The sequence below is a fragment of the Poromitra crassiceps genome (genome assembly GCF_964638095.1).
Source record: "Poromitra crassiceps genome assembly, chromosome: 7".
In the NCBI taxonomy this organism is placed as follows: domain Eukaryota; kingdom Metazoa; phylum Chordata; class Actinopteri; order Beryciformes; family Melamphaidae; genus Poromitra; species Poromitra crassiceps.
The window spans coordinates 35,748,098-35,773,126 of NC_139628.1; the positions used below are offsets into that span (position 1 = coordinate 35,748,098).

Sequence of the window (25,029 nt, forward strand, 5' to 3'; positions counted from 1 at the left end):
TCAACGAATGTATCTTCCAATCGCAGGTGTTAGTCCGAGGCAATGCCATCAGAGCAAAGTTATCATTTTTATGGGAAAAGAGTTGCATCGTGGGAGCGGGTAAGAAAATCAGAGGGAGTTTTGGTAGTCCTTCCAAAAACGAGTCATGAATCAGCATGAAAGGATGCTGTTTTTATCTGGGAGGAGAGATGAAGAGCCAGCCAAGTTATTAAAGGTCAGTCGAAGTTGCCTGCCCACTCTGTTCCATGTGAGGCAAAATGCATCCAACGCTCGCGGGCAGAGGGAAGAGTTGGAGCAGCAGACATCAGATGTGTTGTGTTGGCTACTCCCACCTGCCAATTAAAAAAAAAAAAGAAAGAAAGGAAGACGGCGAAAGCTGGGAGAAGATGGATGAAAGACTACGGAGGGATGGAGAAAGCGGAGTGTGGGCTCCCTGCACTCCGACTTACCACCTGCTCCTGTCTGAATTAGCCCTTTCTTTACTGTTTGGACTCATCCGAGTGAAACCCACTCCCGCAGCTAACAAATGGAGTGAGGCCTCCTCCTTCCATTTACTTTCATTACAGTACAGAAGCTCCATGTTTAGCCAGCCACCACGGAGTCATTACAGTACAGAAGCTCTATGTTTAGCCAGCCACCACGGAGTCATTACAGTACAGAAGCTCCATGTTTAGCCAGCCACCACGGAGTCATTACAGTACAGAAGCTCCATGTTTAGCCAGCCACCACGGAGTCATTACAGTACAGAAGCTCCATGTTTAGCCAGCCACCACGGAGTCATTACAGTACAGAAGCTCCATGTTTAGCCAGCCACCACGGAGTCATTACAGTACAGAAGCTCCATGTTTAGCCAGCCACCACGGAGTCATTACATTACAGAAGCTCCATGTTTAGCCAGCCACCACGGAGTCATTACAGTACAGAAGCTCCATGTTTAGCCAGCCACCACGGAGTCATTACAGTACAGAAGCTCCATGTTTAGCCAGCCACCACGGAGTCATTACAGTACAGAAGCTCCATGTTTAGCCAGCCACCACGGAGTCATTACAGTACAGAAGCTCCATGTTTAGCCAGCCACCACGGAGTCATTACAGTACAGAAGCTCCATGTTTAGCCAGCCAGCACGGAGTCATTACATTACAGAAGCTCCATGTTTAGCCAGCCACCACGGAGTCATTACAGTACAGAAGCTCCATGTTTAGCGAGCCACCACGGAGTCATTACAGTACAGAAGCTCCATGTTTAGCCAGCCACCACGGAGTCATTACAGTACAGAAGCTCCATGTTTAGCCAGCCACCACGGAGTCATTACAGTACAGAAGCTCCATGTTAAGCCAGCCACCACGGAGTCATTACAGTACAGAAGCTCCATGTTGAGCCAGCCACCACGGAGTCGGCTATTAATCTGACACCAAAACGCCTCAGAACCCCGAGACCGAGGTCGAGGTTTCCTGAGGGTAAAAGCGAAAGGAAGACGGGAATAAAAACATCTCAAAAAACTCCCAAACTTTTGGATTCTTTAGCAATGTGCTGAACTTGTCGGGGGGGGATGGGGGATACTGTAATAAAGCCTGTGGGGCATTTCGGCACGGAAAGCCAAAATGGCCGGCGTTACGGTTGATTTCAAACCACTGGCTCGGTTGGGAGTCAAATCCGCCTCTCTTTGATCTCCATCTCTTGAGAGATATCAATCCGCTTCGCATGGGGGAGACGTCCGAAAACATTTCCCATTTGCCAAGCCGCTCCTCCTCCTTCTCCTCCCCCCCCCTCTAATCACCACAGAGTCTGGTGTGGCCACGTCTGAGACCCAGCCTACCCAAAGGCTGAGAGGATCGGCTGCCAGCCGGAGATTTTTACAGCATCTAATTGGCCAAAATGAATGCGGCAGGTTCTTATCAAAGAGGCGTGTGGAGAAGAAGGGTCGGCACAGTGCTGCGAGCGAGCAGGCAGACAGCGCTGGAAAAACAAGAGCAGATAATGAATGTCAGGTGATGTCATCCAATCGAGGATGGGAACAGAGCACTCGGAAGAAGAAGAAGAGGGGGCGGGGGGGGGGGGGGGGGATCTCCTTGATTTAAAAAGTCTGTATGCAAGGAGGGTTCTGCAAGGGCAGAATCCAAACATGCACAGATGGAAAAGACGGGCTAAGTTCAGAAAGTAATCCGGGGGAACTTTGGAATGTGCTTAACGCTTTGCATGTTTGCTATATCGCATACGGATTTCTTTCCTTTCCCCCCTCTATGCATATTAACATCTGCTGCAAAGCCCCCCCCCCCCCCCCCCCAACACTCTCCATTAGTTCTTCCACTCCCAGCAGGCAGCTGTTTACTGCTGTGGATCACCGGCCGTGTGTTTTTGTTCTGTAACTGTCAGGCGCTCGAGTCGACAAACTCGCCGTTTCACGGAGGAGCGACCTTAGCGTAGAGGAAGCGAGACAAACCCGTGGCTCTTGGTGTAGCTGGAGAGAGAGAGCTGGGGGAAATAATAGCTTCGACTCGGGTTTCACATCACAGGGACTAGTCTGTGCCGAGTGATTGATGAAATACATGCAGTCAACACAAGCTAATATAGGCCGTGTGCGTGGAGTGTACATTTTCAAGCATGTGTCCATATGGGTGGCCCCCGGTGAGAATCAAATCCCTCAATGAACTCGCTCAGGAACACCTTTCCATCACCGTCGTCGGTACCTTGAATATAAAGCACCACATGTATGATATTTGCACTTCCAACATTAAAGTCATGCATACATTCATCTGACGTCTCGTTGTTTGGGGAGTTAAATGTTTATGCAAAGCTTGACTTTAAACAAGGGGGCGCACTTGAGGGAGGGCTTTGAGGGTTACGCATGCATGATCAATGACCGCACTGCTCTCTCATCTGCTCAGCATGCTAAGCTAAGCTCTCTCTTAATGCCAGTAGTGGCTGAATATTTTAATGTAAATATCATCAAAAATAGTCAAGACCATTATGCTGATATGGCCACTTTGTAGCTTTCTTCAGTGATGAAAGAAATGAATTGTTGAAGTGTTAATGACGCCAAACATTGAATACTTAAGGCTTATACCCCGTTTAAGACAACTCAGACCGCCGGAAAAAATGGGTTTCCGACCGGGTATCATCCAGAGCTCCGGTTTCTCCGAGTTGACGTCACAGCCACATCAAAATGGCAACTTGCATCGTTAATGATAATCACAGAATTATTATAAAGACGTTTGTTGATGTTTTAACAGGTCTTAATTATGTAATGTTAACGTTTCATATGCGTTTGTGTCATCTGTGTTTCGCTCTGTGTGAAATTCAGCATTCAGCATGTTTGGTTAGCATTGTTCGCTAGTAGGTAGCTACCATGCTAACGCGGGTTGCTATAGCAACAGTTTGGTTCCCCCCCCTGAGCGGGAGGTGCAGCGTGAACGCAAATCTCTCCTGGCCGGAGGTTCCGTGTTGAAACTTGCGGCGGTCCGAGTTGAATGCGGTATTAGTATAACAATTTTGACTTCAAACCTACACTATTCAGAAAACGAAAAGGAAAAGATCATAGTTCCCCAATGAAGTGCATTAGTATTCCGAGCAAGTGATGGCAATTGCCAATTTCTCAAGAACTCTCTCTGACCTGAATGCATTTAGGATTTTCTGACTTTTACTATAGTCTTATTTAAAAGGCTCCTTACAACCTTGAATCAGCCCTTGAATAGGGCTTTCACAGACTAGTCAACTATCAAAACCACTAGTCGACACTGTGCATCATAGCGGACTAATCGTTCATATGTGGTTTTAGGAATAAACAAAATAAGGGGCGGCTGTAGGTCAGGAGGTAGAGCGGGTCGTCCACTAATCGCTTTGGATAAAAGAGGTCGGTGGTTCGATTCCTGGCTCCTCCAGTCTGCATGTCGAAGTGTCCTTGGGCAAGACACTGAACCCCAAATTGCTCCCGTTGGTGTGCCAGCACCCTGCGTGGTAACCTGCCGCCATCGGTGTGTGAATGGGTGAATATACCTGTAAAGCGCTTTGGATAAAAGCGCTATATAAATGCAGGCCATTTACCATTTACCATTTAACAATAAATAAATAAATACATTTAACATAGATTTGTTTGAACAATCATTTTCTACATTATGCCATGTTAAATAAACAGAATTGAATGTATTTAGAGACGGAAAGACAGTCGGTATCGACAGTTCAGATAAGTTGCTGGGGTTTGGTGGCTCATTTGTAAACAGCCTCTCAGAGCCAATCAGGACTCTGCTATTTCACATACCCCCATGTTGGACCCGCCTACATTAGTTAACCCTTTACTTACTGCATTTGAGACCTTTTTGACCAGAATTGATCATTTTTATTGGGTGGGAAAAAGATGATGTCGACGACTCGACTACTTTTTGGGAGTAGTTGATTTTAGATTTCCATTAGATTAGATTAGATTTTTAGACTACTAAAATTCAGTCGACGTGAATGCCCTACCCTTTAATCACAAAAACATTAAAAAAAAATACTTTTTATGGTGACTTGAAGCAACCCATTCATATTGGATAAGTGGCGGTCATTGTTTGACTGTACAGTATACTGTAAATATGCTTGGAAATACACAGAAAAGCCTAAGCGGCACAGTGGCTCAGTGGTTTGCACTGCAAGAAGGTGCCGTGGGTTCGAATCTCTGTGCAGGTCCTTTCTGTGTGGAGTTTGCAAGGTCTCCCAGTGTTTGCGTGGGTTCTGTGGTTCTCCCACAGTCCAAAGACAATGCTGTGTTTGTGTAGTACTGTAATGTAATCTAGTAAAAATGTATAGTATGTACAGTATATGATGTATGTAACCTATGCAGATATAGCTATGATGTAGTACACTTCAATGATGATTATGTAAAGTCCTTTGAGACATGCTTGTGTGATAAGGAGCTGAACCGAAGTCTAAAACAAAAGGTGAAACCAGGATAAGGAGCATGTGGGAGAGTATCAGGCAGATGGTCAGGGTCTTACATGTGCCTTGCCACACTTGGAGTTGGGGGCACCTGAGGACGAGCGAACATGTGCTGATATTTGAATTTGGTTGGAATGATCAAGTATCATCTTTGCGTTGCTTGTATAAATACCTTCTTGCACTATTCGCTAAATCTCTGAGCATCTTCCCTTTGTTCCATCAAAAATAATCTCCCGCTCCGTCTAAGCTTTGATCACCAACATTTTTTTTAAATGACTACCGACTGCATTCACTCCAAAACAAAACAAAACAAAAAGAACATGCTGGATTGTGTGATGCACACCGACAAAAGGGATTTGAGACTAAATAATTAGCAAAACCAAAAGGCAGGGATACAAAAAAACAAATCAAGGAAATCAACATCGACGACATTTTTGTTCCACACTCATTTGGACATTTTGGCAGGGCAGGAACGCACAGAGAGACTGGAGAATATGTCCGTTCCTGTCGACGAAATCGACGCACATGACACACCGCCCCGCTGGAGATCAGGGGATTTGGAACGACGATGGGGAAAAGGAATTGAAAGGGGGGATTCTCCAGCTAATCCCCGCTCTCTTCCTCAAACAAAATATCTCATCAAATCCTTCAAGTCTGAAATCGGGTCAAAAGCCATGGATGATGAGAAGTGGACCGGATGGGGGAGATCAGCAGCGAAGGAGACCGGATCCTCCTATTAGATCTTCTCATTACTCCATCTCATTACTGTCCATCTGTTAGCACATGTTTTCCTTCATTTGTGCCATTGCATTCCAGCCCTGAATGTGATCAAGTGTGTGACTCCCTGGGGGCGACACTTTGTTTCCACCTTAAACATCATTAACAGGCAAATCGTCAACTGTCACAAGACCGGCAGGTTCAGATCGCAGGTCGTGTTTGTTTTGTTTTCAAAAGATATCCGTCATGCCTTGGTATTTATTCATCGCGATCATTTCATCATTAGGCACGCAGCATAGTAAACACATGTTTTGCTCTTCTTTGGTCCGTGGCATGCACGGATATGGAAATTTTGGCCGATAACCAATATTTACCGATGTCGATATGATCTGTATAAAAACACGTTTCTACAATAATCAAATTTGGTACATACTGAAAAACACATATAAACAATGAATTTAAAAAGTCACGCCTTTCTTTATTTCCAAAACATTTGGAACAGTTTTACCAGATTGTTTGCTCACAATATGAAAATCTTGGCCGATACCATGAACTGATATTAACATTGCTGTTATTTTGCGGACCGATACTGATATATTAAAGAATTACTAGCATATATATCGTGCAGCCCTATTGAGAAGAGATGACATCAGATGTGTGATCAGATGAAACCACCATTACACCATAGACAGACCAATCCAATCAACAGCAGAAAGATCCGCAGGCTGACTGAGCGATGGAGACAAAAAAAAAGTTCAGAGGAAAACTGATGGAACAGACAATGGGAGGGAGTGGACAGAGATAAAGAGGTGTGTATGTGCATGTGTGTGTATGTGCATGTGTGTGTGTGTGTGTGTGTGTGTGTGTGTGTGTGTGCGTGCGTGCGTGCACGTGTCCATCCTGACCCGCTTTCTCCTTCAGGGGTCGCGCACAGGCCCGACACAATGCTATCAAGCGTCCCTTAAGGTGCCTGCCGAGGTCTAGTGAGATGTGAGGTGATATATTGCTTTGATATAGCCTGTAATTACTGGCCGTGAAGGCCACTACGCCTTAGGGAGCGGAAGAGGGGAAGACAAAAAAGAGGGAGCGGAGAGACACTCGGGCTCCGATGAGAAAAGGGTCACTGCGGTTTGATAGCGCTGGAGGGAGCGCTGTTTTTTCAAGTGGCCCCGCCTCCCGCCACGGCGGGAAGTGGCGCTACTGTACATCTATCCGTGCGCAGGAGATGTCGCGTCAGACGAGAGAGAGAGAGAGAGAGAGAGAGAGAGAGAGAGAGAGAGAGAGAGAGAGAGAGAGAGAGAGAGAGGGGATTTACTGTAGGGGAATATTCAACGAGGGAATTCCGCTGATTGCAACGAAAATCACATCATCATCATCATCGCAGGCCAGACGATGCAAATGGCCTCAAATTGTGTCAAAATTGCTCCTGCGGCTGCTCGCGGTAAATGGCGGTATGGTTTCCGGCGACGCGGCGCCTCCCGCAGGCGACGTGTTTATCAAGCGGCTGTGTGGACGCTCCCGGGCGGCGGCAGGATGGTCACAGAGGCAAAGGGAGGAATGGGTAATGGCGGGGGAGAGCCATTCATTTCATCCTGTCACAGCATGGCGTCAGACAGCCTTCATTTTGAGATGCATTAGAGGCACTCACAAGCTCGGCGCCACGCTATCACTCAGAGACGAGGCGCTATTAGACCTCGCTTAAAAGACTGTGATGGAACCGCAGTACCGAAGTGGCCCCGCGTGCACCTCACAGACCTCTTTATACCCCTCACGGACCCTCTTTATAAGTGGCCCAAATTGGAACGGGGAGCGCTTGGCTTTGATTGTTGAATATCAATGGCGCCCCTCTCTTGGTGGCAGGTGAGGGGGACGGGGGGTAAGGGGGATTGAGCTGCCTGTGTGTATTGACAGCTTGCAGAGGCTGGTGACATGGCTGGGCATTTGCCAGTGATGGATGCGACTGAGTGAGCCGGCAGCGGCGCGACTCGTCTTCTGATGTGGATGTGAATGCTAACCAGCAGAGCCACCGCGGCTTCACTGGTGCCAGCAGGAGAGGCAGGTGGCGCACGAGCTAGAGGGGATTAAAACAAAAAAAAAGGGGGGGCAAAGTCCCCACAAGAGGAAAGTAACTGATGGACGGGAGATGTGGGAAAGTCAGGGATGCTGTGTATCGCCGGTGAGAACTTCTCATTACAGACGATGAAGCAGACGAAGCTAAATGTGTAGCATATGAAAATGGCAGATTTGTAGGAGAGAGGACCAGTGGAGAAAAAGGATATCTCACTGTAAATACGATGCTAATGTTGGCTATAAAACTGCACATCTGATCAAAGTCAGTCAATTGTAATCCGTAAAGAAGGTTCAACAATGTGAGAATTGGAATGGGTTCACAAGCATTTCAAAGTATGGCATTGTTAGGCAGTCCATTTGTTCCCTGCATCACATTATTAGTACATTACCCTTCCACTGACATTGTATGCATCCAGAAAACCAAATCTACCACGTGAAACGCTTTCCATATGGATCACCTCAGCATTATCAGACATCTTTGAAGACTTTCTCTGCTCAAAGTGGTTCTTTTTCTCTTTTCCTTCTTCTTCTTCTTCTCTCTCTCTCTCTTTTTGAACCCTAATGGGCTTAGCTGCTGGGCTCCTAGCAACAGCTGTGACAGCTCGGCACTGTCGGGGGCGGCGTTTGTTTGTTGTGCTAACCTTCGCATGCTAATGTGTAGCGGTGTCGCTAAAAAGCCACGAATATCATTGAATCCTCTCACCCCGTCCCCACTTAGACACGCACCCGCTCTCCCCGCGCCACCAACACCTTTCATCCACTTGCCAGCCGCCCCCTCCCAAGACAAAGCGCGCTCGGCTCGGAATCGGGTTGTAGCCGCCTGTTGAACCAGCCATCGACGCTAGCAATTTGACGCTAAAAGAGGGTCCTGGTACTTTTTGTTAGTTTTGGGTTCTTGACAGTGGCGGGACTCTGCCGTGACTTTTGGTCCGAGTGGGCGGCGACAAAACAATTAAGAGAGCTCCAGGGGTCATCAATTATCTGTATTTTACCATCAGCTGCTTTTCACACCTGATTATCTCAACTCTATGGGACCACACTCAAAAGCCCAGGAGAAGTAGCCCCATAGTGACCAAAGGAACATTGGTATTCTTACAGGGGTGCAGCCAATGTGAAGCTAAAGGTTTGGAAATAAAAAATGGTGCACACATATGTTAGCAATTTAGATAAAGTCTATCTTTACGGAGTAATCCAGGGTGTTTTGACCTCACAGGCCTAGGTGATCATGCTTAGAATGATATATCTCAGAGAGGGGGTCTTCATTTTGCTCTAAATGCTGCAATATGTCAACAGAAGCGCCAAGAGGGACTAAGCTCATATTCACTGCACACCAGCCTTCAGCTCTATGATTTTTTTTCTTGAATACCATCTACTTGGTTGAATCTGCAATACGTGTGTATATATTAACTTAATGCTAGCTATCAATTACACTCCTAAAGCCGACGCGCAGCAAGACTACCTTCTGTCTGCCCTGACAAATAGGTCTCTGTGTTCTGCTCCTGGTTTCGGCAAAACAGAGCCATAACTCTGCGCAAAACACTCATATCTGGCAGCAAAGCTCACGGAACACATTTATATTTTGACAAATAAGAGATAATGTATTCAAATCACTTCAAATGAGCATCGATTTCTGTCGCGGCAAATTCATGGCTGGTGAAGATTTACAGCCAGGCATAGTGAGGTGTACGTCGTGTCGGATGTGTCCGTGGCTCATTGGAATTCTTGACCCAGTCCACGTGAAACGGAGAGATGTTGTCTGCTTCTGTATTGACGTTCCAAGATCACGAGTGACTTTGTAAAAATCAATGCTACACTTTCCCATCGCCAAACAAATCGCAATGAACAAATCTTCATAATCCTATCATCTCACACATGAAAAAACATGACAGCTATATTGTGAATACTATATTAAGAAAAACATGTTTTTTTTTATCACACAGCCATCCAGGACTACACTCTCATATTGCTTCACAAAGAGGGAGAGAGAGAGAGAGAGAGACATTGGCGATTGATACGAGTGGGAAACAGCCGAGGAGCGTCTTGAGCAGAGTTGCATTTAATTGCAAGATGTGTCTATTATGTTTTCGAGCCTGTTTCACTAGAATTGGCAGTTTCTGGATTAAATGTTTATTTTTAAAAATAGCAGAAAGCAAATTGGGAATCATTGGCTGTTCTTTGCATTACGAGCGATGATCATTTGTATTATTTGTATATTCTGAATGGGACTACAAACAGTGTTTCATCATGTTTACTGTATCATGTCCATCATGGGTCAATAGCAATCAATAATCAAATTAAAGGTCCCATTCCGTGCAAAAGCTGTTTTTACTTGTAAATGCATATATACTGCTGTCAGCCCTCCCTGTAATGAGTGGTCACAAGCTCAGAACTGCCACAGTTGGATTTGTCCCTATCCAGCTTCCCCCTGCAGTCTCCTCCAAGCCACACCCCCAAACGCTTCGTTTGCCCAGAGGGGGATTGGGACGTCACGAGCTTCCTCACGCATACTGCACAGGTCTCTCTCACACAAGCTACCTGCACCATTTTGTCTATAGCCACAAAATTAACACTTCTAGCTGGAGCGACGCCAACTGTACGTGATCCAGCAACTGCGGAGGTGCATTCGGTAAGTCTAGACATTTTGAGATGTCCTCTTTAGCGTAGCAACATTAAGTTAGCGATAGCGTTAGTTGTGGACACAACCTAGCGTGCTGGTCCACAGACGCTGCTAATCTGATTGGCCGCTGGGAGCCAGGGGCGGGCTCTCCCTCAGCGGCCAATGGGAACTGTTAGTTCTGAATATATTATAGAAACAGACCATTCTTGGGACGCAACGAGATGAGGAAGTGACAACTCCGTCACAACAAACGGGGTTGCTATATTTTCGACAAATTAATCCAGAATCATGTTTTATGGACCAGAGACACACGTTTTTAAGAGGTTACAGCTGCACAAATTGGGACCTTTAAACAATTAAGAGCTCTGTACAGTGGATGTAAGCCAACAAAACAATTACAATGGTAATGGTTAAAACCTAAAACGTGCATGAACCCTTTTATGTTATGCGTTTTGGAAAATCCGATATCCAATCCAATATCCAACGACATTCTCGGTGTAAGAAGTCCCATTGATTCCAGATGGTCAAACCACCTAAGAACACAAATCCTAAGGTGCACGTACCTTTGAGACATGATCTTGTATGCGTCTGGCAGGTAGCACCGCGTGTTCTCCATCTGCGCCGGGTCGGCGTCGCAGATCTTGTCGTCGGTGCGGCCGTAGTTGGCGCTCTCGATCATGATGACGTCGGTGCCCGGGCAGCGCAGCTCGATGGGGTAGCTCTCGCATGACAGCTCCCTCCTCACCACCGCCATGGGGATGGGCGCTCGACTGAAGGCTGCAGAGAGGAGAGGGACAGGACAGGAAGTGATGTCAGCAATCACACCGGTCAATGTGTCGCACGGAGAAGACCTCTAAAATCCCTCTTCCATTGTGTTAAAGATGGGTTTCACTAGACTTGCAAAACCATCCTGATCATTGACCATTATCATCATCATCATCGATTTCCAGAAATTAAAATGTAACCACCATGTTAACGTTAGTAATTAAACAGAGCCATAAGTGCAGTTATTGCAGAAATCAACTGTATAACAACAATTACACAAGAACAGGAGTATGGAGTTTGTTTTTTTTGCGGAAAAGACGTTTTTGCCGTACTTTCGAGTGGCTTTGGCGACGCTGATTGGCTGAAGGAGTTGTCTGTCAAGGCAAGTACTCCCGCCCACTGAAATCGATGTGAGCGGCTGGGAGTCCAGACTGCTACGTAGAGTGAAACAGAATGTGAGGTCACATGATCAGGATGGTTTTTACCAGGCTACTTCTACACTAGAGTGAGAGAAAAAATATATATATAACAGCACTGATGTTAAGAGGCTGCTGGTAACGTCTTCATTGAGGAAGTGACAGATGTTGCCTGTTTCCAGGGGCACTATGGCTGCCGCAGCAGTACGTGTTCTTTGTTCTTCTTGGGCTGCTAGTTGAGTTCAGTGAGCTGTGGTCGTAGAGTGATCAGACTAATACCATTTGGAATCTGTGGATCCTCAGCTTTCATTTGACATCTTGTTGGGGCCGGGGGGGGAAATTACTGCGACCAATGTGGCAGTACTTTTGCGGTCGTAGTGCCCTTGGAAACAGGTAACATCTTATAGGGTTAACTGAGAATTGAAGACCCCCCCCCCCCCCCCCCACACACACACACACACACGGGAGCATGCAGGAGCAAATGAGAGGACCTGTAGAGGAGCGGGTTACGATCAAAAGGCCTGACACTGATAGGCAAGAAGAGGAGGCTGTCCTCCCTGGTCTACAGGGTGTGGGCGGACGTCTGCAGTGGGAGGATGAGCAATAGCACAAGGGCCCAGGGAGACCACAAGTCGTGGACGGAGAGAGTGAGTGAGAGACAACATGTGGCTAAGAGGGTAAACACTCATTACATGGGCGTTCAGCGGAGGAATTACAGACGGAGGGAAAGCAGACAGACAAAGAAAACAAAGCAGGGCATGTCTGATCCAAAGCATGAGAATATCTCTCCAGTCTATACTGTCAATCACAAGTGATGATGATAGACCCATTCATCGGTCGGGCAATTCATTGGGCATTAATGGCCTTTTGAGATAATTGCATCGGCCAACGCCTGTGCTCAAGAGTCCGATACACTTTTTTTTTGGTTCTCTCTCAGAAACAAAGAGATGGTGCTATCTGTTGATAAATCTGCTGATAAGAACTCATTGTGTCAATATTTTGTGAAAGCACCAATAGCCATCCCTACAATATTGTCGCAATATCAGTATGATTCATAGGTATTTGTTCAAAAATATCACATTTGATCTTGTCCATATCGCCCAGCCCTCTAGCAGCTGTATTTAAAATTTTGACAGCAGAAGCATTTGATTTTGATCACAGTCTTGCTTTCATAAAAGTGCTTGTGACATCTCACATGTTGAACATTTAGCCCACTTTGTGTAGAAGATACCGAGATATTATACTGTATTGTGTATCGCCATTCAGCCTGAAAATGCTGAGATATGATTTCTTTCCCCCCACATCGCACAGCGTGATAATGCCCCCCCCCCCCCCCCCCCCCCCCCCACCCCCCCCCCCACCAGACCAGTGTCTATAAATCACACCAATCGTGTAATTATTTGATTTCAGCGCGGTGACACAAGCTACTCCATTTACACAGCGGCAGGTGGTGGAGGGGTCAAAAGGTCGCGCGCCGCCTCAAGCCAAAGCTTTCTCTGCTTGGCAAAAAAAAACCTGCTGTTTACTGCCGAGCCAAGTCAATGGTAACAGAGGCGAGGGGGGCCGAGCTCCAGTCCGGAGATTTCTGTTTTCCCTCTGCTTGACACAGACACAGGCACACACACACACCCGCACACACACACACACACGCACGCGCCTGTGTAGGCTCACGCTCACACACACTCACACACACACACACACACACACACACACACACTCACACACACACTCACACACACACTCACGCTCACACACACACACACACACTCACACACACACTCACACACACACACACACACACTCACACACACACACACACTCACACACACACTCACGCTCACACACACACACACACTCACACACACACACACACTCGAGCAGCCGCGCACACAAGAGGCTGGAGAACTCCTCCAGTGTTTACAGCGAGAATAATAAATGGGCAGGAAACGTAAACGTTGGTCTGAGTGGTTCTAGCAGGACCGAGGTAGTTATAGATTTTCATAAACACCCTTTCAGAGAGGTGGTGGTGGTGGTGGTGGTGGTGGGGGGGGGGTGGGGTGTTGTGGGAGCCACCTCTGAACAACGTGCACCCCCAGCATTTAGCATGGTGGACAGATGGACTGGGAGGGTGAGAGAGAGAGAGCATGTGAAAGAGAGGTGGGGCACAGCCTGTTGCACCAGCTGAACGTAAGTTCTGTCTTAAGTTAGGGTGTAAAGTCCACACTAACTGCTACGTTCAAACTAGTTAGTTTGACACTAAAGTTGTGTCTTTGTTGAGTTGCACCACGGAGACGTAAGATACATCTTAACTAGTAGTCCTTAAACCTCACACTAGCCAAAATAGTGTCGCAGAAAATGACGTGTACAGTATCTGTGACCAATCAGTGAAAAGCACGGTGGAAACGGTGTTTATTTACCGTTGTTTAAGTAAGTGGAGTGAAAACAGGACATGTTGCCCACATGTTAGTGCTTTTATATTTCATCAACACTAACCAAATGAGAACATTATTGAGTAACGTTCGTTTAGGTTCATATTACTGTTAACGTTTATCTGTGAGCTCTTCATCAGTATTGTAGGCTAATTTAGCACCATCCTGCCTGCTAAATTGTTGCGGTTATTTTAATTTGTATGCAGTGCTGCAGCTTGTGGGAAACAAAAGCGTGAGTCATCAATATCAAAGGGTGTAATTATTGATCACGGAGAGCGCGTTACCGACGCAAAACAACGATGCGCCACGGTGCCAAGTTGCAATCCGTGCCAACTGCTTATTTTACGGAGGACTTTACACCTAGTAAGAGGTAGGTGTAAATTTTAAGTTCTAACTTATGCCTACGTTGTAACTATTTCACTTGGTGCAACCCAAATATTTTTAGTAGTGCGTAAACTCGGACTTAGTGAGACTTTACGTTCAAACTAGCTTACGTTTCAACTTACGCACAGCTGGTGCAACCCACTGCTGATGTACATGTAGGCTATATGTTGTATTCCTAAAGACCCAAGCGCACGGACAAAACCATAACTGGCGCTCCTCATTTGGCGCACGTCAAAATGCTCCCTATAGAGCACTGCAGGCATGGTTTGAAATGCCAACGCCACAGAACCAGCACTATTTTTGCAAAAGGTCGCTATTTATATGTAGGCAGGCAGGCAGGCACAAGTTTGTTTTACAGATAACCCCCATTCATTTTCTATACATTTCTATTTGAGTAGCCTATGACTTTGACCGGAATTCTGTTGCTAGGGAACAGTTTGGACTCAAGTTTATTTCCCGTCAGTTATTGTATTAGCAAACACAGCAACAGGAAGTAGGGCTAGGGCCAATTTGTCAAATGTTGTCAAGTTTGATTTGAACATGGATTTCGAACAGTTAAAAAACCAACAATATTAAAACAATACATAAAAAGCATCTCAATAAAACAAACAAAAATATACAAACTCTGACCATTTCAAAGTTGAAACAGTCTCTAACGTTACGCTACATAAGGCTGTCGGGTGCGTGCTGCTGCTTTCCTCAGTTGATTGGCAGTACCGGGTAAAGCCACTGGGGACCAGCCATCTTATTTCATCTTTTGTGTTTACTTCCAGGCGGGTGAGAGCAGAGAAAAAGCGTTGTGGTCGCTGCGTCCTCATTTGACGCCCCCCAAATCCAAACAAGGTCCGAGCCGGGATGTCGAGGCAGTTTGACGTGCCTCATAAGGGGCCGTGCTGACAGGAAGCGTTTCATTGAGCTGCCAGCGCCTTTCTGCAATTCATTCTCGATGGTAGGACGCACTAGTAGGAACGCTACTCTTCCCAGCACCGCACAAGGCGTTTGAGCGCTCTCGATGGCTAGTTTGTTCGGGCGGAGCGCTCTGGACTCCTCGAGCAGAGAAAAGTTCAACTTTTAGAGAGGCGCGCTGCCCGTCAATGTCACTTTTTTCGACAGCAACAAATAAGCGTTGTGTCCGTGCGCGTTGGAAGCGCTCTGGACATGATTTCCGAAGCACTCTGACCTGAAGAAAACGCTTCCTGTCAAGTTTGGCCATTTAAAACAATAGGTGGACTTCAAAATGTGCACGTCAAGCCGCTTCCAGTGCGTTTGGACCTTAAAGGAACACTCCGCCCATTTTCAACCAGCTTTGTATCATTAGAACATCGGTAGTATATCAGAAAACTGTTTTGAAGTCTGTCATTTAATTTGACAGTTATTGAGTGTTAAAGTGTGGACCAGTGACATCACTGGTCCACACTAACTCAAATTAATAACTCATTAACTCAAATCAACTCTCAATAACTGTCAAACTAGATGAATGATGAATAGTTTGACAGTTATTGAGAGTTGATTTGAGTTAATGAGTTATTAATTTGAGTTAGTGTGGACCAGTGATGTCACTGGTCCACAATTTAACACTCAATAACTGTCAAATTAAATGACAGACTTCAAAACAGTTTACAGTTTTCTGATATACTACTGATGTTCTAATGATACAAAGCTGGTTGAAAATGGGCGGAGTGTTCCTTTAAGTGCTTTTTACCCAATCTAAAAATGTATGATCCCTAGTATTTATTTCAGCGCTCTAAATGTCGTCAAGAGGCGACTTTTTTTTGTTTTTTACCTTTCTCTGAAAAGAGACAGGTATCAAAGAGAATACACAACGAGTGAGGTGAAGCAACAAAAAAAAGAGCGACTCAATATCGTGTCACTTCATTTTGTCTCATAAATCATTCAGAGTCCATCACAGTGAAGTGCACTCACTTGCCATTGAAACATCACCGATTGGAATAATTGTATTCGATTTGCAGACGAAACACATCAATTATCCTCCCCTTAATGGGAAAATGTATTGTGCCCTCTGCAGAACTACTGGTGTGGATCAGACTCAAAGTCTTTTGCACTGACAGAGAGAGGGGGGGGGGGGTGACACAGGTTGACTCAGGCAGGTGCACTGACAGAGAGTGGGGGGGGGGGGGGGGGTGACACAGGTTGACTCAGGCAGGTGCACTGACAGAGAGGGGGGGGGGGGGGTGACACAGGTTGACTCAGGCAGGTGCACTGACAGAGAGGGGGGGGGGAGGGGGGGTGACACAGGTTGACTCAGGCAGGTGCACTGACAGAGAGGGGGAGGGGGGGTGACACAGGTTGACTCAGGCAGGTGCACTGACAGAGAGGGGGAGGGGGGGTGACACAGGTTGACTCAGGCAGGTGCACTGACAGAGAGGGGGGGGGTGACACAGGTTGACTCAGGCAGGTGCACTGACAGAGAGGGGGGGGGGGAGGTGACACAGGTTGACTCAGGCAGGTGCGCTGACAGAGAGGGGGAGGGGGGGTGACACAGGTTGACTCAGGCAGGTGCACTGACAGAGAGGGGGGGGTGACACAGGTTGACTCAGGCAGGTGCACTGACAGAGAGGGGGGGGGGTGACACAGGTTGACTCAGGCAGGTGCACTGACAGAGTGGGGGGGGTGACACAGGTTGACTCAGGCAGGTGCACTGACAGAGAGTGGGGGGGGGAGGTGACACAGGTTGACTCAGGCAGGTGCACTGACAGAGGGGGGGGGGTGACACAGGTTGACTCAGGCAGGTGCACTGACAGAGAGGGGGGGGGGGTGACACAGGTTGACTCAGGCAGGTGCACTGACAGAGTGGGGGGGGGGGTGACACAGGTTGACTCAGGCAGGTGCACTGACAGAGAGGGGGGGGGGGTGACACAGGTTGACTCAGGCAGGTGCACTGACAGAGAGTGGGGGGGGGGGGTGACACAGGTTGACTCAGGCAGGTGCGCTGACAGAGAGGGGGGGGGGTGACACAGGTTGACTCAGGCAGGTGCACTGACAGAGAGTGGGGGGGGGGGGTGACACAGGTTGACTCAGGCAGGTGCGCTGACAGAGAGGGGGGGGGTGACACAGGTTGACTCAGGCAGGTGCACTGACAGAGAGTGGGGGGGGGGTGACACAGGTTGACTCAGGCAGGTGCACTGACAGAGAGTGGGGGGGGGGGTGACACAGGTTGACTCAGGCAGGTGCGCTGACAGAGAGGGGGGGGGTGACACAGGTTGACTCAGGCAGGTGCACTGACAGAGAGTGGGGGGGGGGTGACACAGGTTGACTCAGGCAGGTGCACTGACAGAGAGTGGGGGGGGGGGGGTGACACAGGTTGACTCAGGCAGGTGCACTGACAGAGAGTGGGGGGGGGGTGACACAGGTTGACTCAGGCAGGTGCACTGACAGAGAGTGGGGGGGGGGTGACACAGGTTGACTCAGGCAGGTGCACTGACAGAGAGTGGGGGGGGGTGACACAGGTTGACTCAGGCAGGTGCACTGACAGAGAGTGGGGGGGGGGGTGACACAGGTTGACTCAGGCAGGTGCACTGACAGAGAGTGGGGGGGGGTGACACAGGTTGACTCAGGCAGGTGCACTGACAGAGAGTGGGGGGGGGGTGACACAGGTTGACTCAGGCAGGTGCACTGACAGAGAGTGGGGGGGGGGGGTGACACAGGTTGACTCAGGCAGGTGCGCTCTCTGAGATGGATGACAGGAGTGGCACTGCGGCGCTGAATGAAAAAGAGTGATGCATCTGCGTGTGGGTTCTATTCTGTGACAGCTATCATGCACACGGTGGAAAAAAGAACCCACAAAACCCATTTTTTTTTAGGATTTTTGATACTGTTTTATGTCCCGAATAGTGATTATTTTGACCATGATGGTATGCTGTCGCCTGTCGGTACTGTACGCCCACTCTTCAGATTTTGTCATGCGATTCGGAGAGTCTGCTGTGGCGTGGCAGAATCCGATTTTGTCGAAATCAAATCACCCCCTCGAGCAATGTGACAGGGACTGGTGTTTTGGATAACAAGTAGACTGGCCAAGGTATTTTTTCTTCTTCTACAGATTAATGAATTGTAAGCTTTCAAAATGGTGTGTCGTACATTGATATCGGAAAATAGTTGAAGAAGAAGATGTGCTTATGTGAATGTTCGTACTCCTAAAAGCAACATTCAGAGAAAATAGCCCTCAAAGTTGGCCCTGAAAAAGCTTAGTTTGCTAAGAAATTCCAACAACAGTATTTAGTGATCTTAAAACGGTTGTTATATTAAGTGCGTTCTTCAACAACTAAACTTAGCGTACTTGTGTAATATGAAGAAAAAAGACACCTCCCCGCAAGAAACAACAACAACAACAACAAGAGCAACCTTTTTTCTTGATGTGTGCGAATTTGTGCGAGTTTCACGGTTGCCTCCTTTCACCAGACCGTGTCACATTTGACCATATATTTGTGAGAAACAAATGAGTGACATTGACAATAAGCGACCAGATACATAAGTCACTGGTGATTGGTTAGGGCGAAAACCAACCCCCCCTTCCCACCCCACACACACACACACACACACACACACACACACACACACACACACACACACACACACACACACACACACACACAAACACACACACACACACACAAAACGGCTAACAAGGAGACAATTTGAGGCTGGATAATGGAGTGGAAATGAAAGGACCACTCAGTGAGAATATCAGGCTAATGTGCTGTAACATCATCAAAAGGCCTGACAGGCCCGGTGTTGGAGGAGCACTTGTAAACTAAAGGATGATCGTGTCAAACTGTGTAACCCTATGAGGGCGAGAGGGTTCAACTCGTGTCAACTTCCCTCAAAGAAGCCTTCAAAATAAAACATCACAGAGAGAGAGAGAGAGAGAGAGAGAGAGAGAGAGAGAGAGAATAGGAAACGCAACATCTCCAACATGAGCGACCAGCAGCAATCCCCTAATGTAAGCCAGTCGATGCGTGCCAGCGACGTCTCGGATTACCAGGCGCGTCAACAACTGTAGTGTAATTACATTGGCCGCACGGAGGCGGTGATTGATAGGGCTCATATTCCTGGCGTGTCGGAGCCAGCATCCTGCCCCACATGCACATATATCCACGTCTACCTGCTCACGCCATGGACAGCGCCATCGAATCTCCAAATAGTCCTCTTGAAAGTCCATCCTTTTATCTGAGCTCTCATGTTCCATCCACTCTCTCTGGCTAATATGTTACAAGTATTTATATTCAGTGCACATCTCTTTTTTTCTCCGCTGCAGATTCTCCCTGGATAATTCTTGTGACAAGCACGCTGCTGAATATGGAAAAAATAACTAGTTGGGGGGGGCAAACTCACTTGCTGAAACTGTAGGGGTCACATTGCATAGTTGTGTGTCTTTTACACAGATGCGTTACAAAAGGGTGATTGGGAAAATGTCGCTTTGAAAAAACTTTGGAGCTTTGATTGTGGCTTCATCCTGGTCTGGATTATCCATGCTAGAAATTGAGTGCGCTCCTTTCTAGCGGCCCTCGCAGACGCATGCGCAGTTGAGCGAGTGTGCGCCGCCGCGCGGAAACTGACGCCCCATTATATTAGTAAGACATGGCATTGGGTGAGTGCCCAGGGGCACCAGCCAACTGCCTTGCTAGGGGGGGCACCAAATGATATACATGATGACTGGAAAGCTGAGACTCTTGTGGATTCAATGAGCCCAATTGTATTCATGTATGATGACGTTAGTCCCCATAGTAGCCATTTCATTGTAGTGAGACCATTTTTTAAACTTAACCTCACTGTATAAAATGATTTTTTTTTTAGTTAGTAGACATTGTGACTTGCATTTTTCTGTAGTATATGTGCTGAGCCTGTACTTTAGCAATAAGTTCATGTAAACCGGTGCCAGATTTGTCTTAGCCTTTATAGCCATAGTAAATGTTACTTTTTCCCCGCATGTAAAGTGGAAGGAGGGGGGGGGGGGGGCACTTCAAGTGTGGCCACCCAGGGGCACCACATTGCGTTAATCCGGGCCTGGCTTCATCAACGGTGATCCACGTTAATTAAGTAAGAAGGGGCACAAGATACGCTGCCCTCAAGAGGAGTGGCATGGCAGCGCTTCTTGTTCTTGTCGTGTGTGGGTCAGTGACATCGGCGCAGACCCATTACCTTCTCGGGGCCACCGGGGGCAGACTAACAATGACATTTAAAAGTCATCATTAATGACAAAACATATTTCACCCGCTCTCTCCCGAGAAAGAGGAAAAAGTGTCACCGAGAGAAGGAGGTCGCCTCGGCACCGTCTGAACGAGCTGCCGACGACGCTGGAGTAAGCAGATGTCGCGGGCGTGTGACCGCTCTCAACAAGCCAGAGAGAAACATGTCTTTAGATTATTTCCAGCTTCGACTGAAGTGCACACGCTCAGACACAGTGGATCATTTCCCAATAAATATGCTGTCTCCAATTACGCCGCCAGCAAATCTGGCGAGGTGCCAAATATGTCCTCAGTAAGCGAGGAGAAAAAAACTGTTTAGTCTAATAATATGTAAGAGATACAATATTTCATTCTTTGAAGGCAGCTTCATTTCCGACAGTGGACCGCACCAACTGGGGAAGGGGGGGGGGGGGGGGGCATTCAAATGAACTCTGATTGAATTGAATTAATGAGAGATAGAGATGGGAGAGAGAGAGAGAGAGAAAAGAGAGAGAGAGAGAGAGAGAGCTGATTCAACACATCAAACGTCTCTTTTCCTACCCAGTGTCGCTGTATGGGTCCGGCCCACAAAGCTGGTGATTAATTAGCGCATGAATCTAGATGTCGTTATTTGATTAGACCGATGGGAGACTGCCACGCCCACTTCCTACTTTGCAGCGAATGAGATTTGCTCAAAGAAAGAAAACAGGAAAAACAAATAAGGGGGGGGGGGGGGCACTGCAAGACTACTTTGCAGAGGAGGGGGGGGGGGTTCTGAATTGTGACTCTGAAAAGTACGGCATTTTCAATAATGCACGAGAGATTATTTATCTTTAAGGCGAATTGTTTTCCCAAGTAAATTACGTTTGCATATGACCTAAGGCAGCCAAACTCTCAAAGGCCTAAACACTGAACTGTCGAAAAATTGTGCAGATAAAGCATTTAATGCAAGCATCATTAAAACAATGTTTGTACCATAAGCAATATTTTTCACAATATTGAATAGCAGATGTTTTATTATATATATATTTTGCACAGTTTTGGACATCTGCTCTGCTGCTGAGTCTGACCCTAATTTCACCCCTTTGCTTACTCTACCATGGCATGTGACAAATAACATTTTGAACTGCTGTTATCTAAGTGGCCGCATCGTGGGACTTTTATTTTGAAAAGAAAATACACTTCAGCGAACCTGTAACCTGGGTTACAGTAAAAAGAGGAAGAATGGAATACAATATGAAATATATGTAGAAGCGTTCTTGTCAAGCAGAGAAACTTCCCAAGACGTTGAAGAGCTTCACAGTCCAGTGAAAACAGGTAACCTCATTTTCACTGAGGTAAAAAAAATAAAAAAATAAAAAAATAAAGCTTGGTAAAGATGAATTCATGAATGGAGACCTGGACATGTGCGTGACAAACGTTTCAAATCAACTTGATGGCTTTTGACACTTTGACCAATGACGCCGCTAAGCGCAATTAGCATCAGTCATTAGTGACAGGAGCCGGAAATCCATTCAACATGCCAAACGAGCGGGCCGTTTGTTTGCTCTCTCCTCACATCCATCCACACACCATTTGCACACGTCAGTTGGCAACGCACCAAGCGCTCGCAAACTCCAGCGGGGCGGGAGAGACTGATGGCGTCTCACGGGCCGAGCCGAGCGCCGTGCAAAACGCGCCTTTCAGCCCCGTCACTCAAACTGCCTGGAGAGGAATTAGCCCTTCGGTGTTAACAAATTAGCGCAGGAGGGGCAGGATAGAATCCAATGCAAATGCTCATGACTGTGGAAAACCACTTAATCTCATCGGATCACTCTTCAGATGGTGAATATTTAATAGGCTTGGCTAATATGGGAGGAGTCAAGTTGCACAAGCAGTGTCTACCTATAGCTGCAGATAGATACAACCAGAGCCGTATAATAGAAGAGTTCCGACATCTCCATTCACTCCAATGGACCAGTTTTTTTCCAGGAAGTAGAAAGTGGAACTCTTCAGTAAAAAAAGCAGCACTGTCGAGTTGCATCAAAATAGACAGTGTTGTACTTTGAAAGGGTTTTTCATCCCTTGAAATGAATCAAATTGTACATTATCGGCTTTATTTTAGCATGCAAAAGTAGCGCGAGACCCATTCCTGGCTGTTCATTGGCTAATGATTCTTGCATTTTGGTCCTCCGCTGACGCCACTCTCTTACTAGAGGACACTAGATACAACAGAAGAAGAGATGGTGGGTGCGAGTTGGAGGGAAATAACACTTGATCAAATAGCTCTATAGCAGAGAGCAAGCTGAAGTTTGCACGCACGCAAACAAACAAGCAGCTTGCCACCACTCCATAAAGGCTTGATACACGTATTCAGAACACACGGGGGTGAAGTGACTTTCTACCCAGCGAGCACTTTGCTTTAATTAATCACTACTTCAATTCATTAAGTGCACAGCCGTGGCAAGACACACACAAAAAAGAGGAAATAGGAAGCAAGTCTCCCATCAAGGTCTTCTGTTAAAAACCACTCCGCTGTGCAAATTACAACATTAGTTTCTTAGGGTCAAATCCACTCAAGCTTATAGTGGAATTCGTCGATTCTCTCGTCGGCGCGGTTCAAGCGGTTACATATAATGTCATAGAGATTTAGCTGAATTGAGCCTCGTTACCGAAATTCATCCGATTGAAAGTGAATTCTCCCCCCGTGGGTACGTTAAAAAGAAAATAAGCTTCAGTTGTAATTCGCTATTATTAGCTTGTTTTTTTTATAAATTTGAAGCAAATGTACAGTAAATCTCCCGTTTCCCATCTCTATGTGAGTAAACAGGCTGGAGACACCGACATGTACATCTGTCCATCTGTCCGGCTTCATATCAGCGCGTCGGCGTTTTGTCAGATGGTCCGAGCCGGAGGTTTGCCTGGGGAGCTGGCTGCTGCTGGGCTGTGGCTCATGTCATGTCTGACATCCTTTCATCGCCCCCCCCCCCCCCACACACACACACACACATCCCCACCCACCTCCACCTTCCTGTAACCCACCCACATGCGCTCCGTATCACTCAAGGGACCACCTCAGCCGAGACTAGCACACCTTGCCCCCCCTCAAACGCCTCCCACCTCCCAGGCTCAAATGAACACGATTCTGCTCACACATACACACACACACACACACACACACACACACACACACACACACACACACACACACACACACACACACACACACACACACACACACACACACACACACACACACACACACACACAGCACACAGCACACACACACACAGCAGGCATGACTCAACATGCCCCTTTTGCAACACAGTTTAATTGAGGTCAAAAAAGAGAAAGGAGACGTGGCTTTTGTTGGCGTGCGGCAGAGAGGAGACCTTTCCTCACTCTGTTGCCACACATCATCAAATGTCTTCGCCTAACGGCACACGGGAGAGGAGGCGGGCGGGCGGGCGAGCGAGCGAGCTAGCCCGGCTAAATTTAGCACTGCGAACAGGTCGGAGACAAACCACTACAGTACACACAGTGCAAGCTGGCTAATCTAAACCTCACAGGAAATGGAAGTTGTTCGCCGTTCAGACAAGAGAGAGAAACGCTGAAGCCGTGGGCTGGTGTGATCAATATGAAAGCTCTATGAATACTTTCCAAAACATCCTAAACAAGGGTCGACTTTGGTAGTGTGGTGTTAGATCTGTGTCGTCTCTTGTGTTTTGGGGTTATTTTCTAATCGGTAGTCAAATCTGTTGTTGCTCTATAAAGCATTTTGTGATTAACCTGTTTTCTTTAAACTGTTTTATAATTACACGTATTACTTTTTAATTAACTAGTTCACAGGAAACCATATAAGATAATCCAACATCTCTCGGGTGCTTAGATTTCTAACAATAGGCAATTAGAAGTCAATTCGGAGTTATAGGCCCATATTTGGTGAATTTGGGCGCAGCGGTCGCGCAGGGCAATTAGCGGCGGGCGTTAAAACACTTAGAGGCGTGTCCAAGTCGTTGTGCATCTGGGCTGGATTAAGTAGTGTAATTATTCACAGGCGTGGTCAGGCCGTTAGATCCACACAACCAATCAGATTCCCCTCTCTCACCCCCTTTAATACATTTTGTGCAATGCCATAATATGAGAGCGCTGTGCGCAATCGGACATCTCCAAAACACAGCCCTCATTATAGATAGGCCTATCTACAATAATACTTTTAAAAACATTTAGAGAGTGCCATGAGTGCTCAGTCTCAGTCAGTATATGAATCACATTCTACACAACACACAATTTCCTATTCAGCTGCATGGCATGAAATGGATATTCCACTAATATTCCCGTTTACATGAAGCCATCCCCATCCAAGGCAGGTAAATTATTGAAACTGAATTTATGAAGTTATGAATTTAACACACTTGTTTGAAGCATTTTTTTGACTTCGTTAATGATTATATATATTTTTTGATGACGAGTGGAGCGCCGAGAGAGAAAGAGAGAGAGAGAGCTGGACAGAGAGAGAGGGTGCGAGATGGCAAACTACCGCGGTTTGCGGTAAGACG

At 46.9% G+C, this 25,029-nt stretch overlaps 1 protein-coding gene across 1 annotated transcript in view; it reads right to left on the reverse strand.

The window, feature by feature from the left end:
• LOC310780144 (adhesion G protein-coupled receptor L3) overlaps nt 1-25,029 on the reverse strand; it is a 212,853-nt gene that overhangs the window by 169,930 nt on the left and 17,894 nt on the right. Inside the window, exon 2 of the mRNA XM_083640702.1 lies at nt 10,879-11,092. Within this exon, the coding sequence (XP_083496828.1) occupies nt 10,879-11,092 (214 nt within the window). The remainder of the gene's footprint in view (nt 1-10,878; nt 11,093-25,029) is intronic.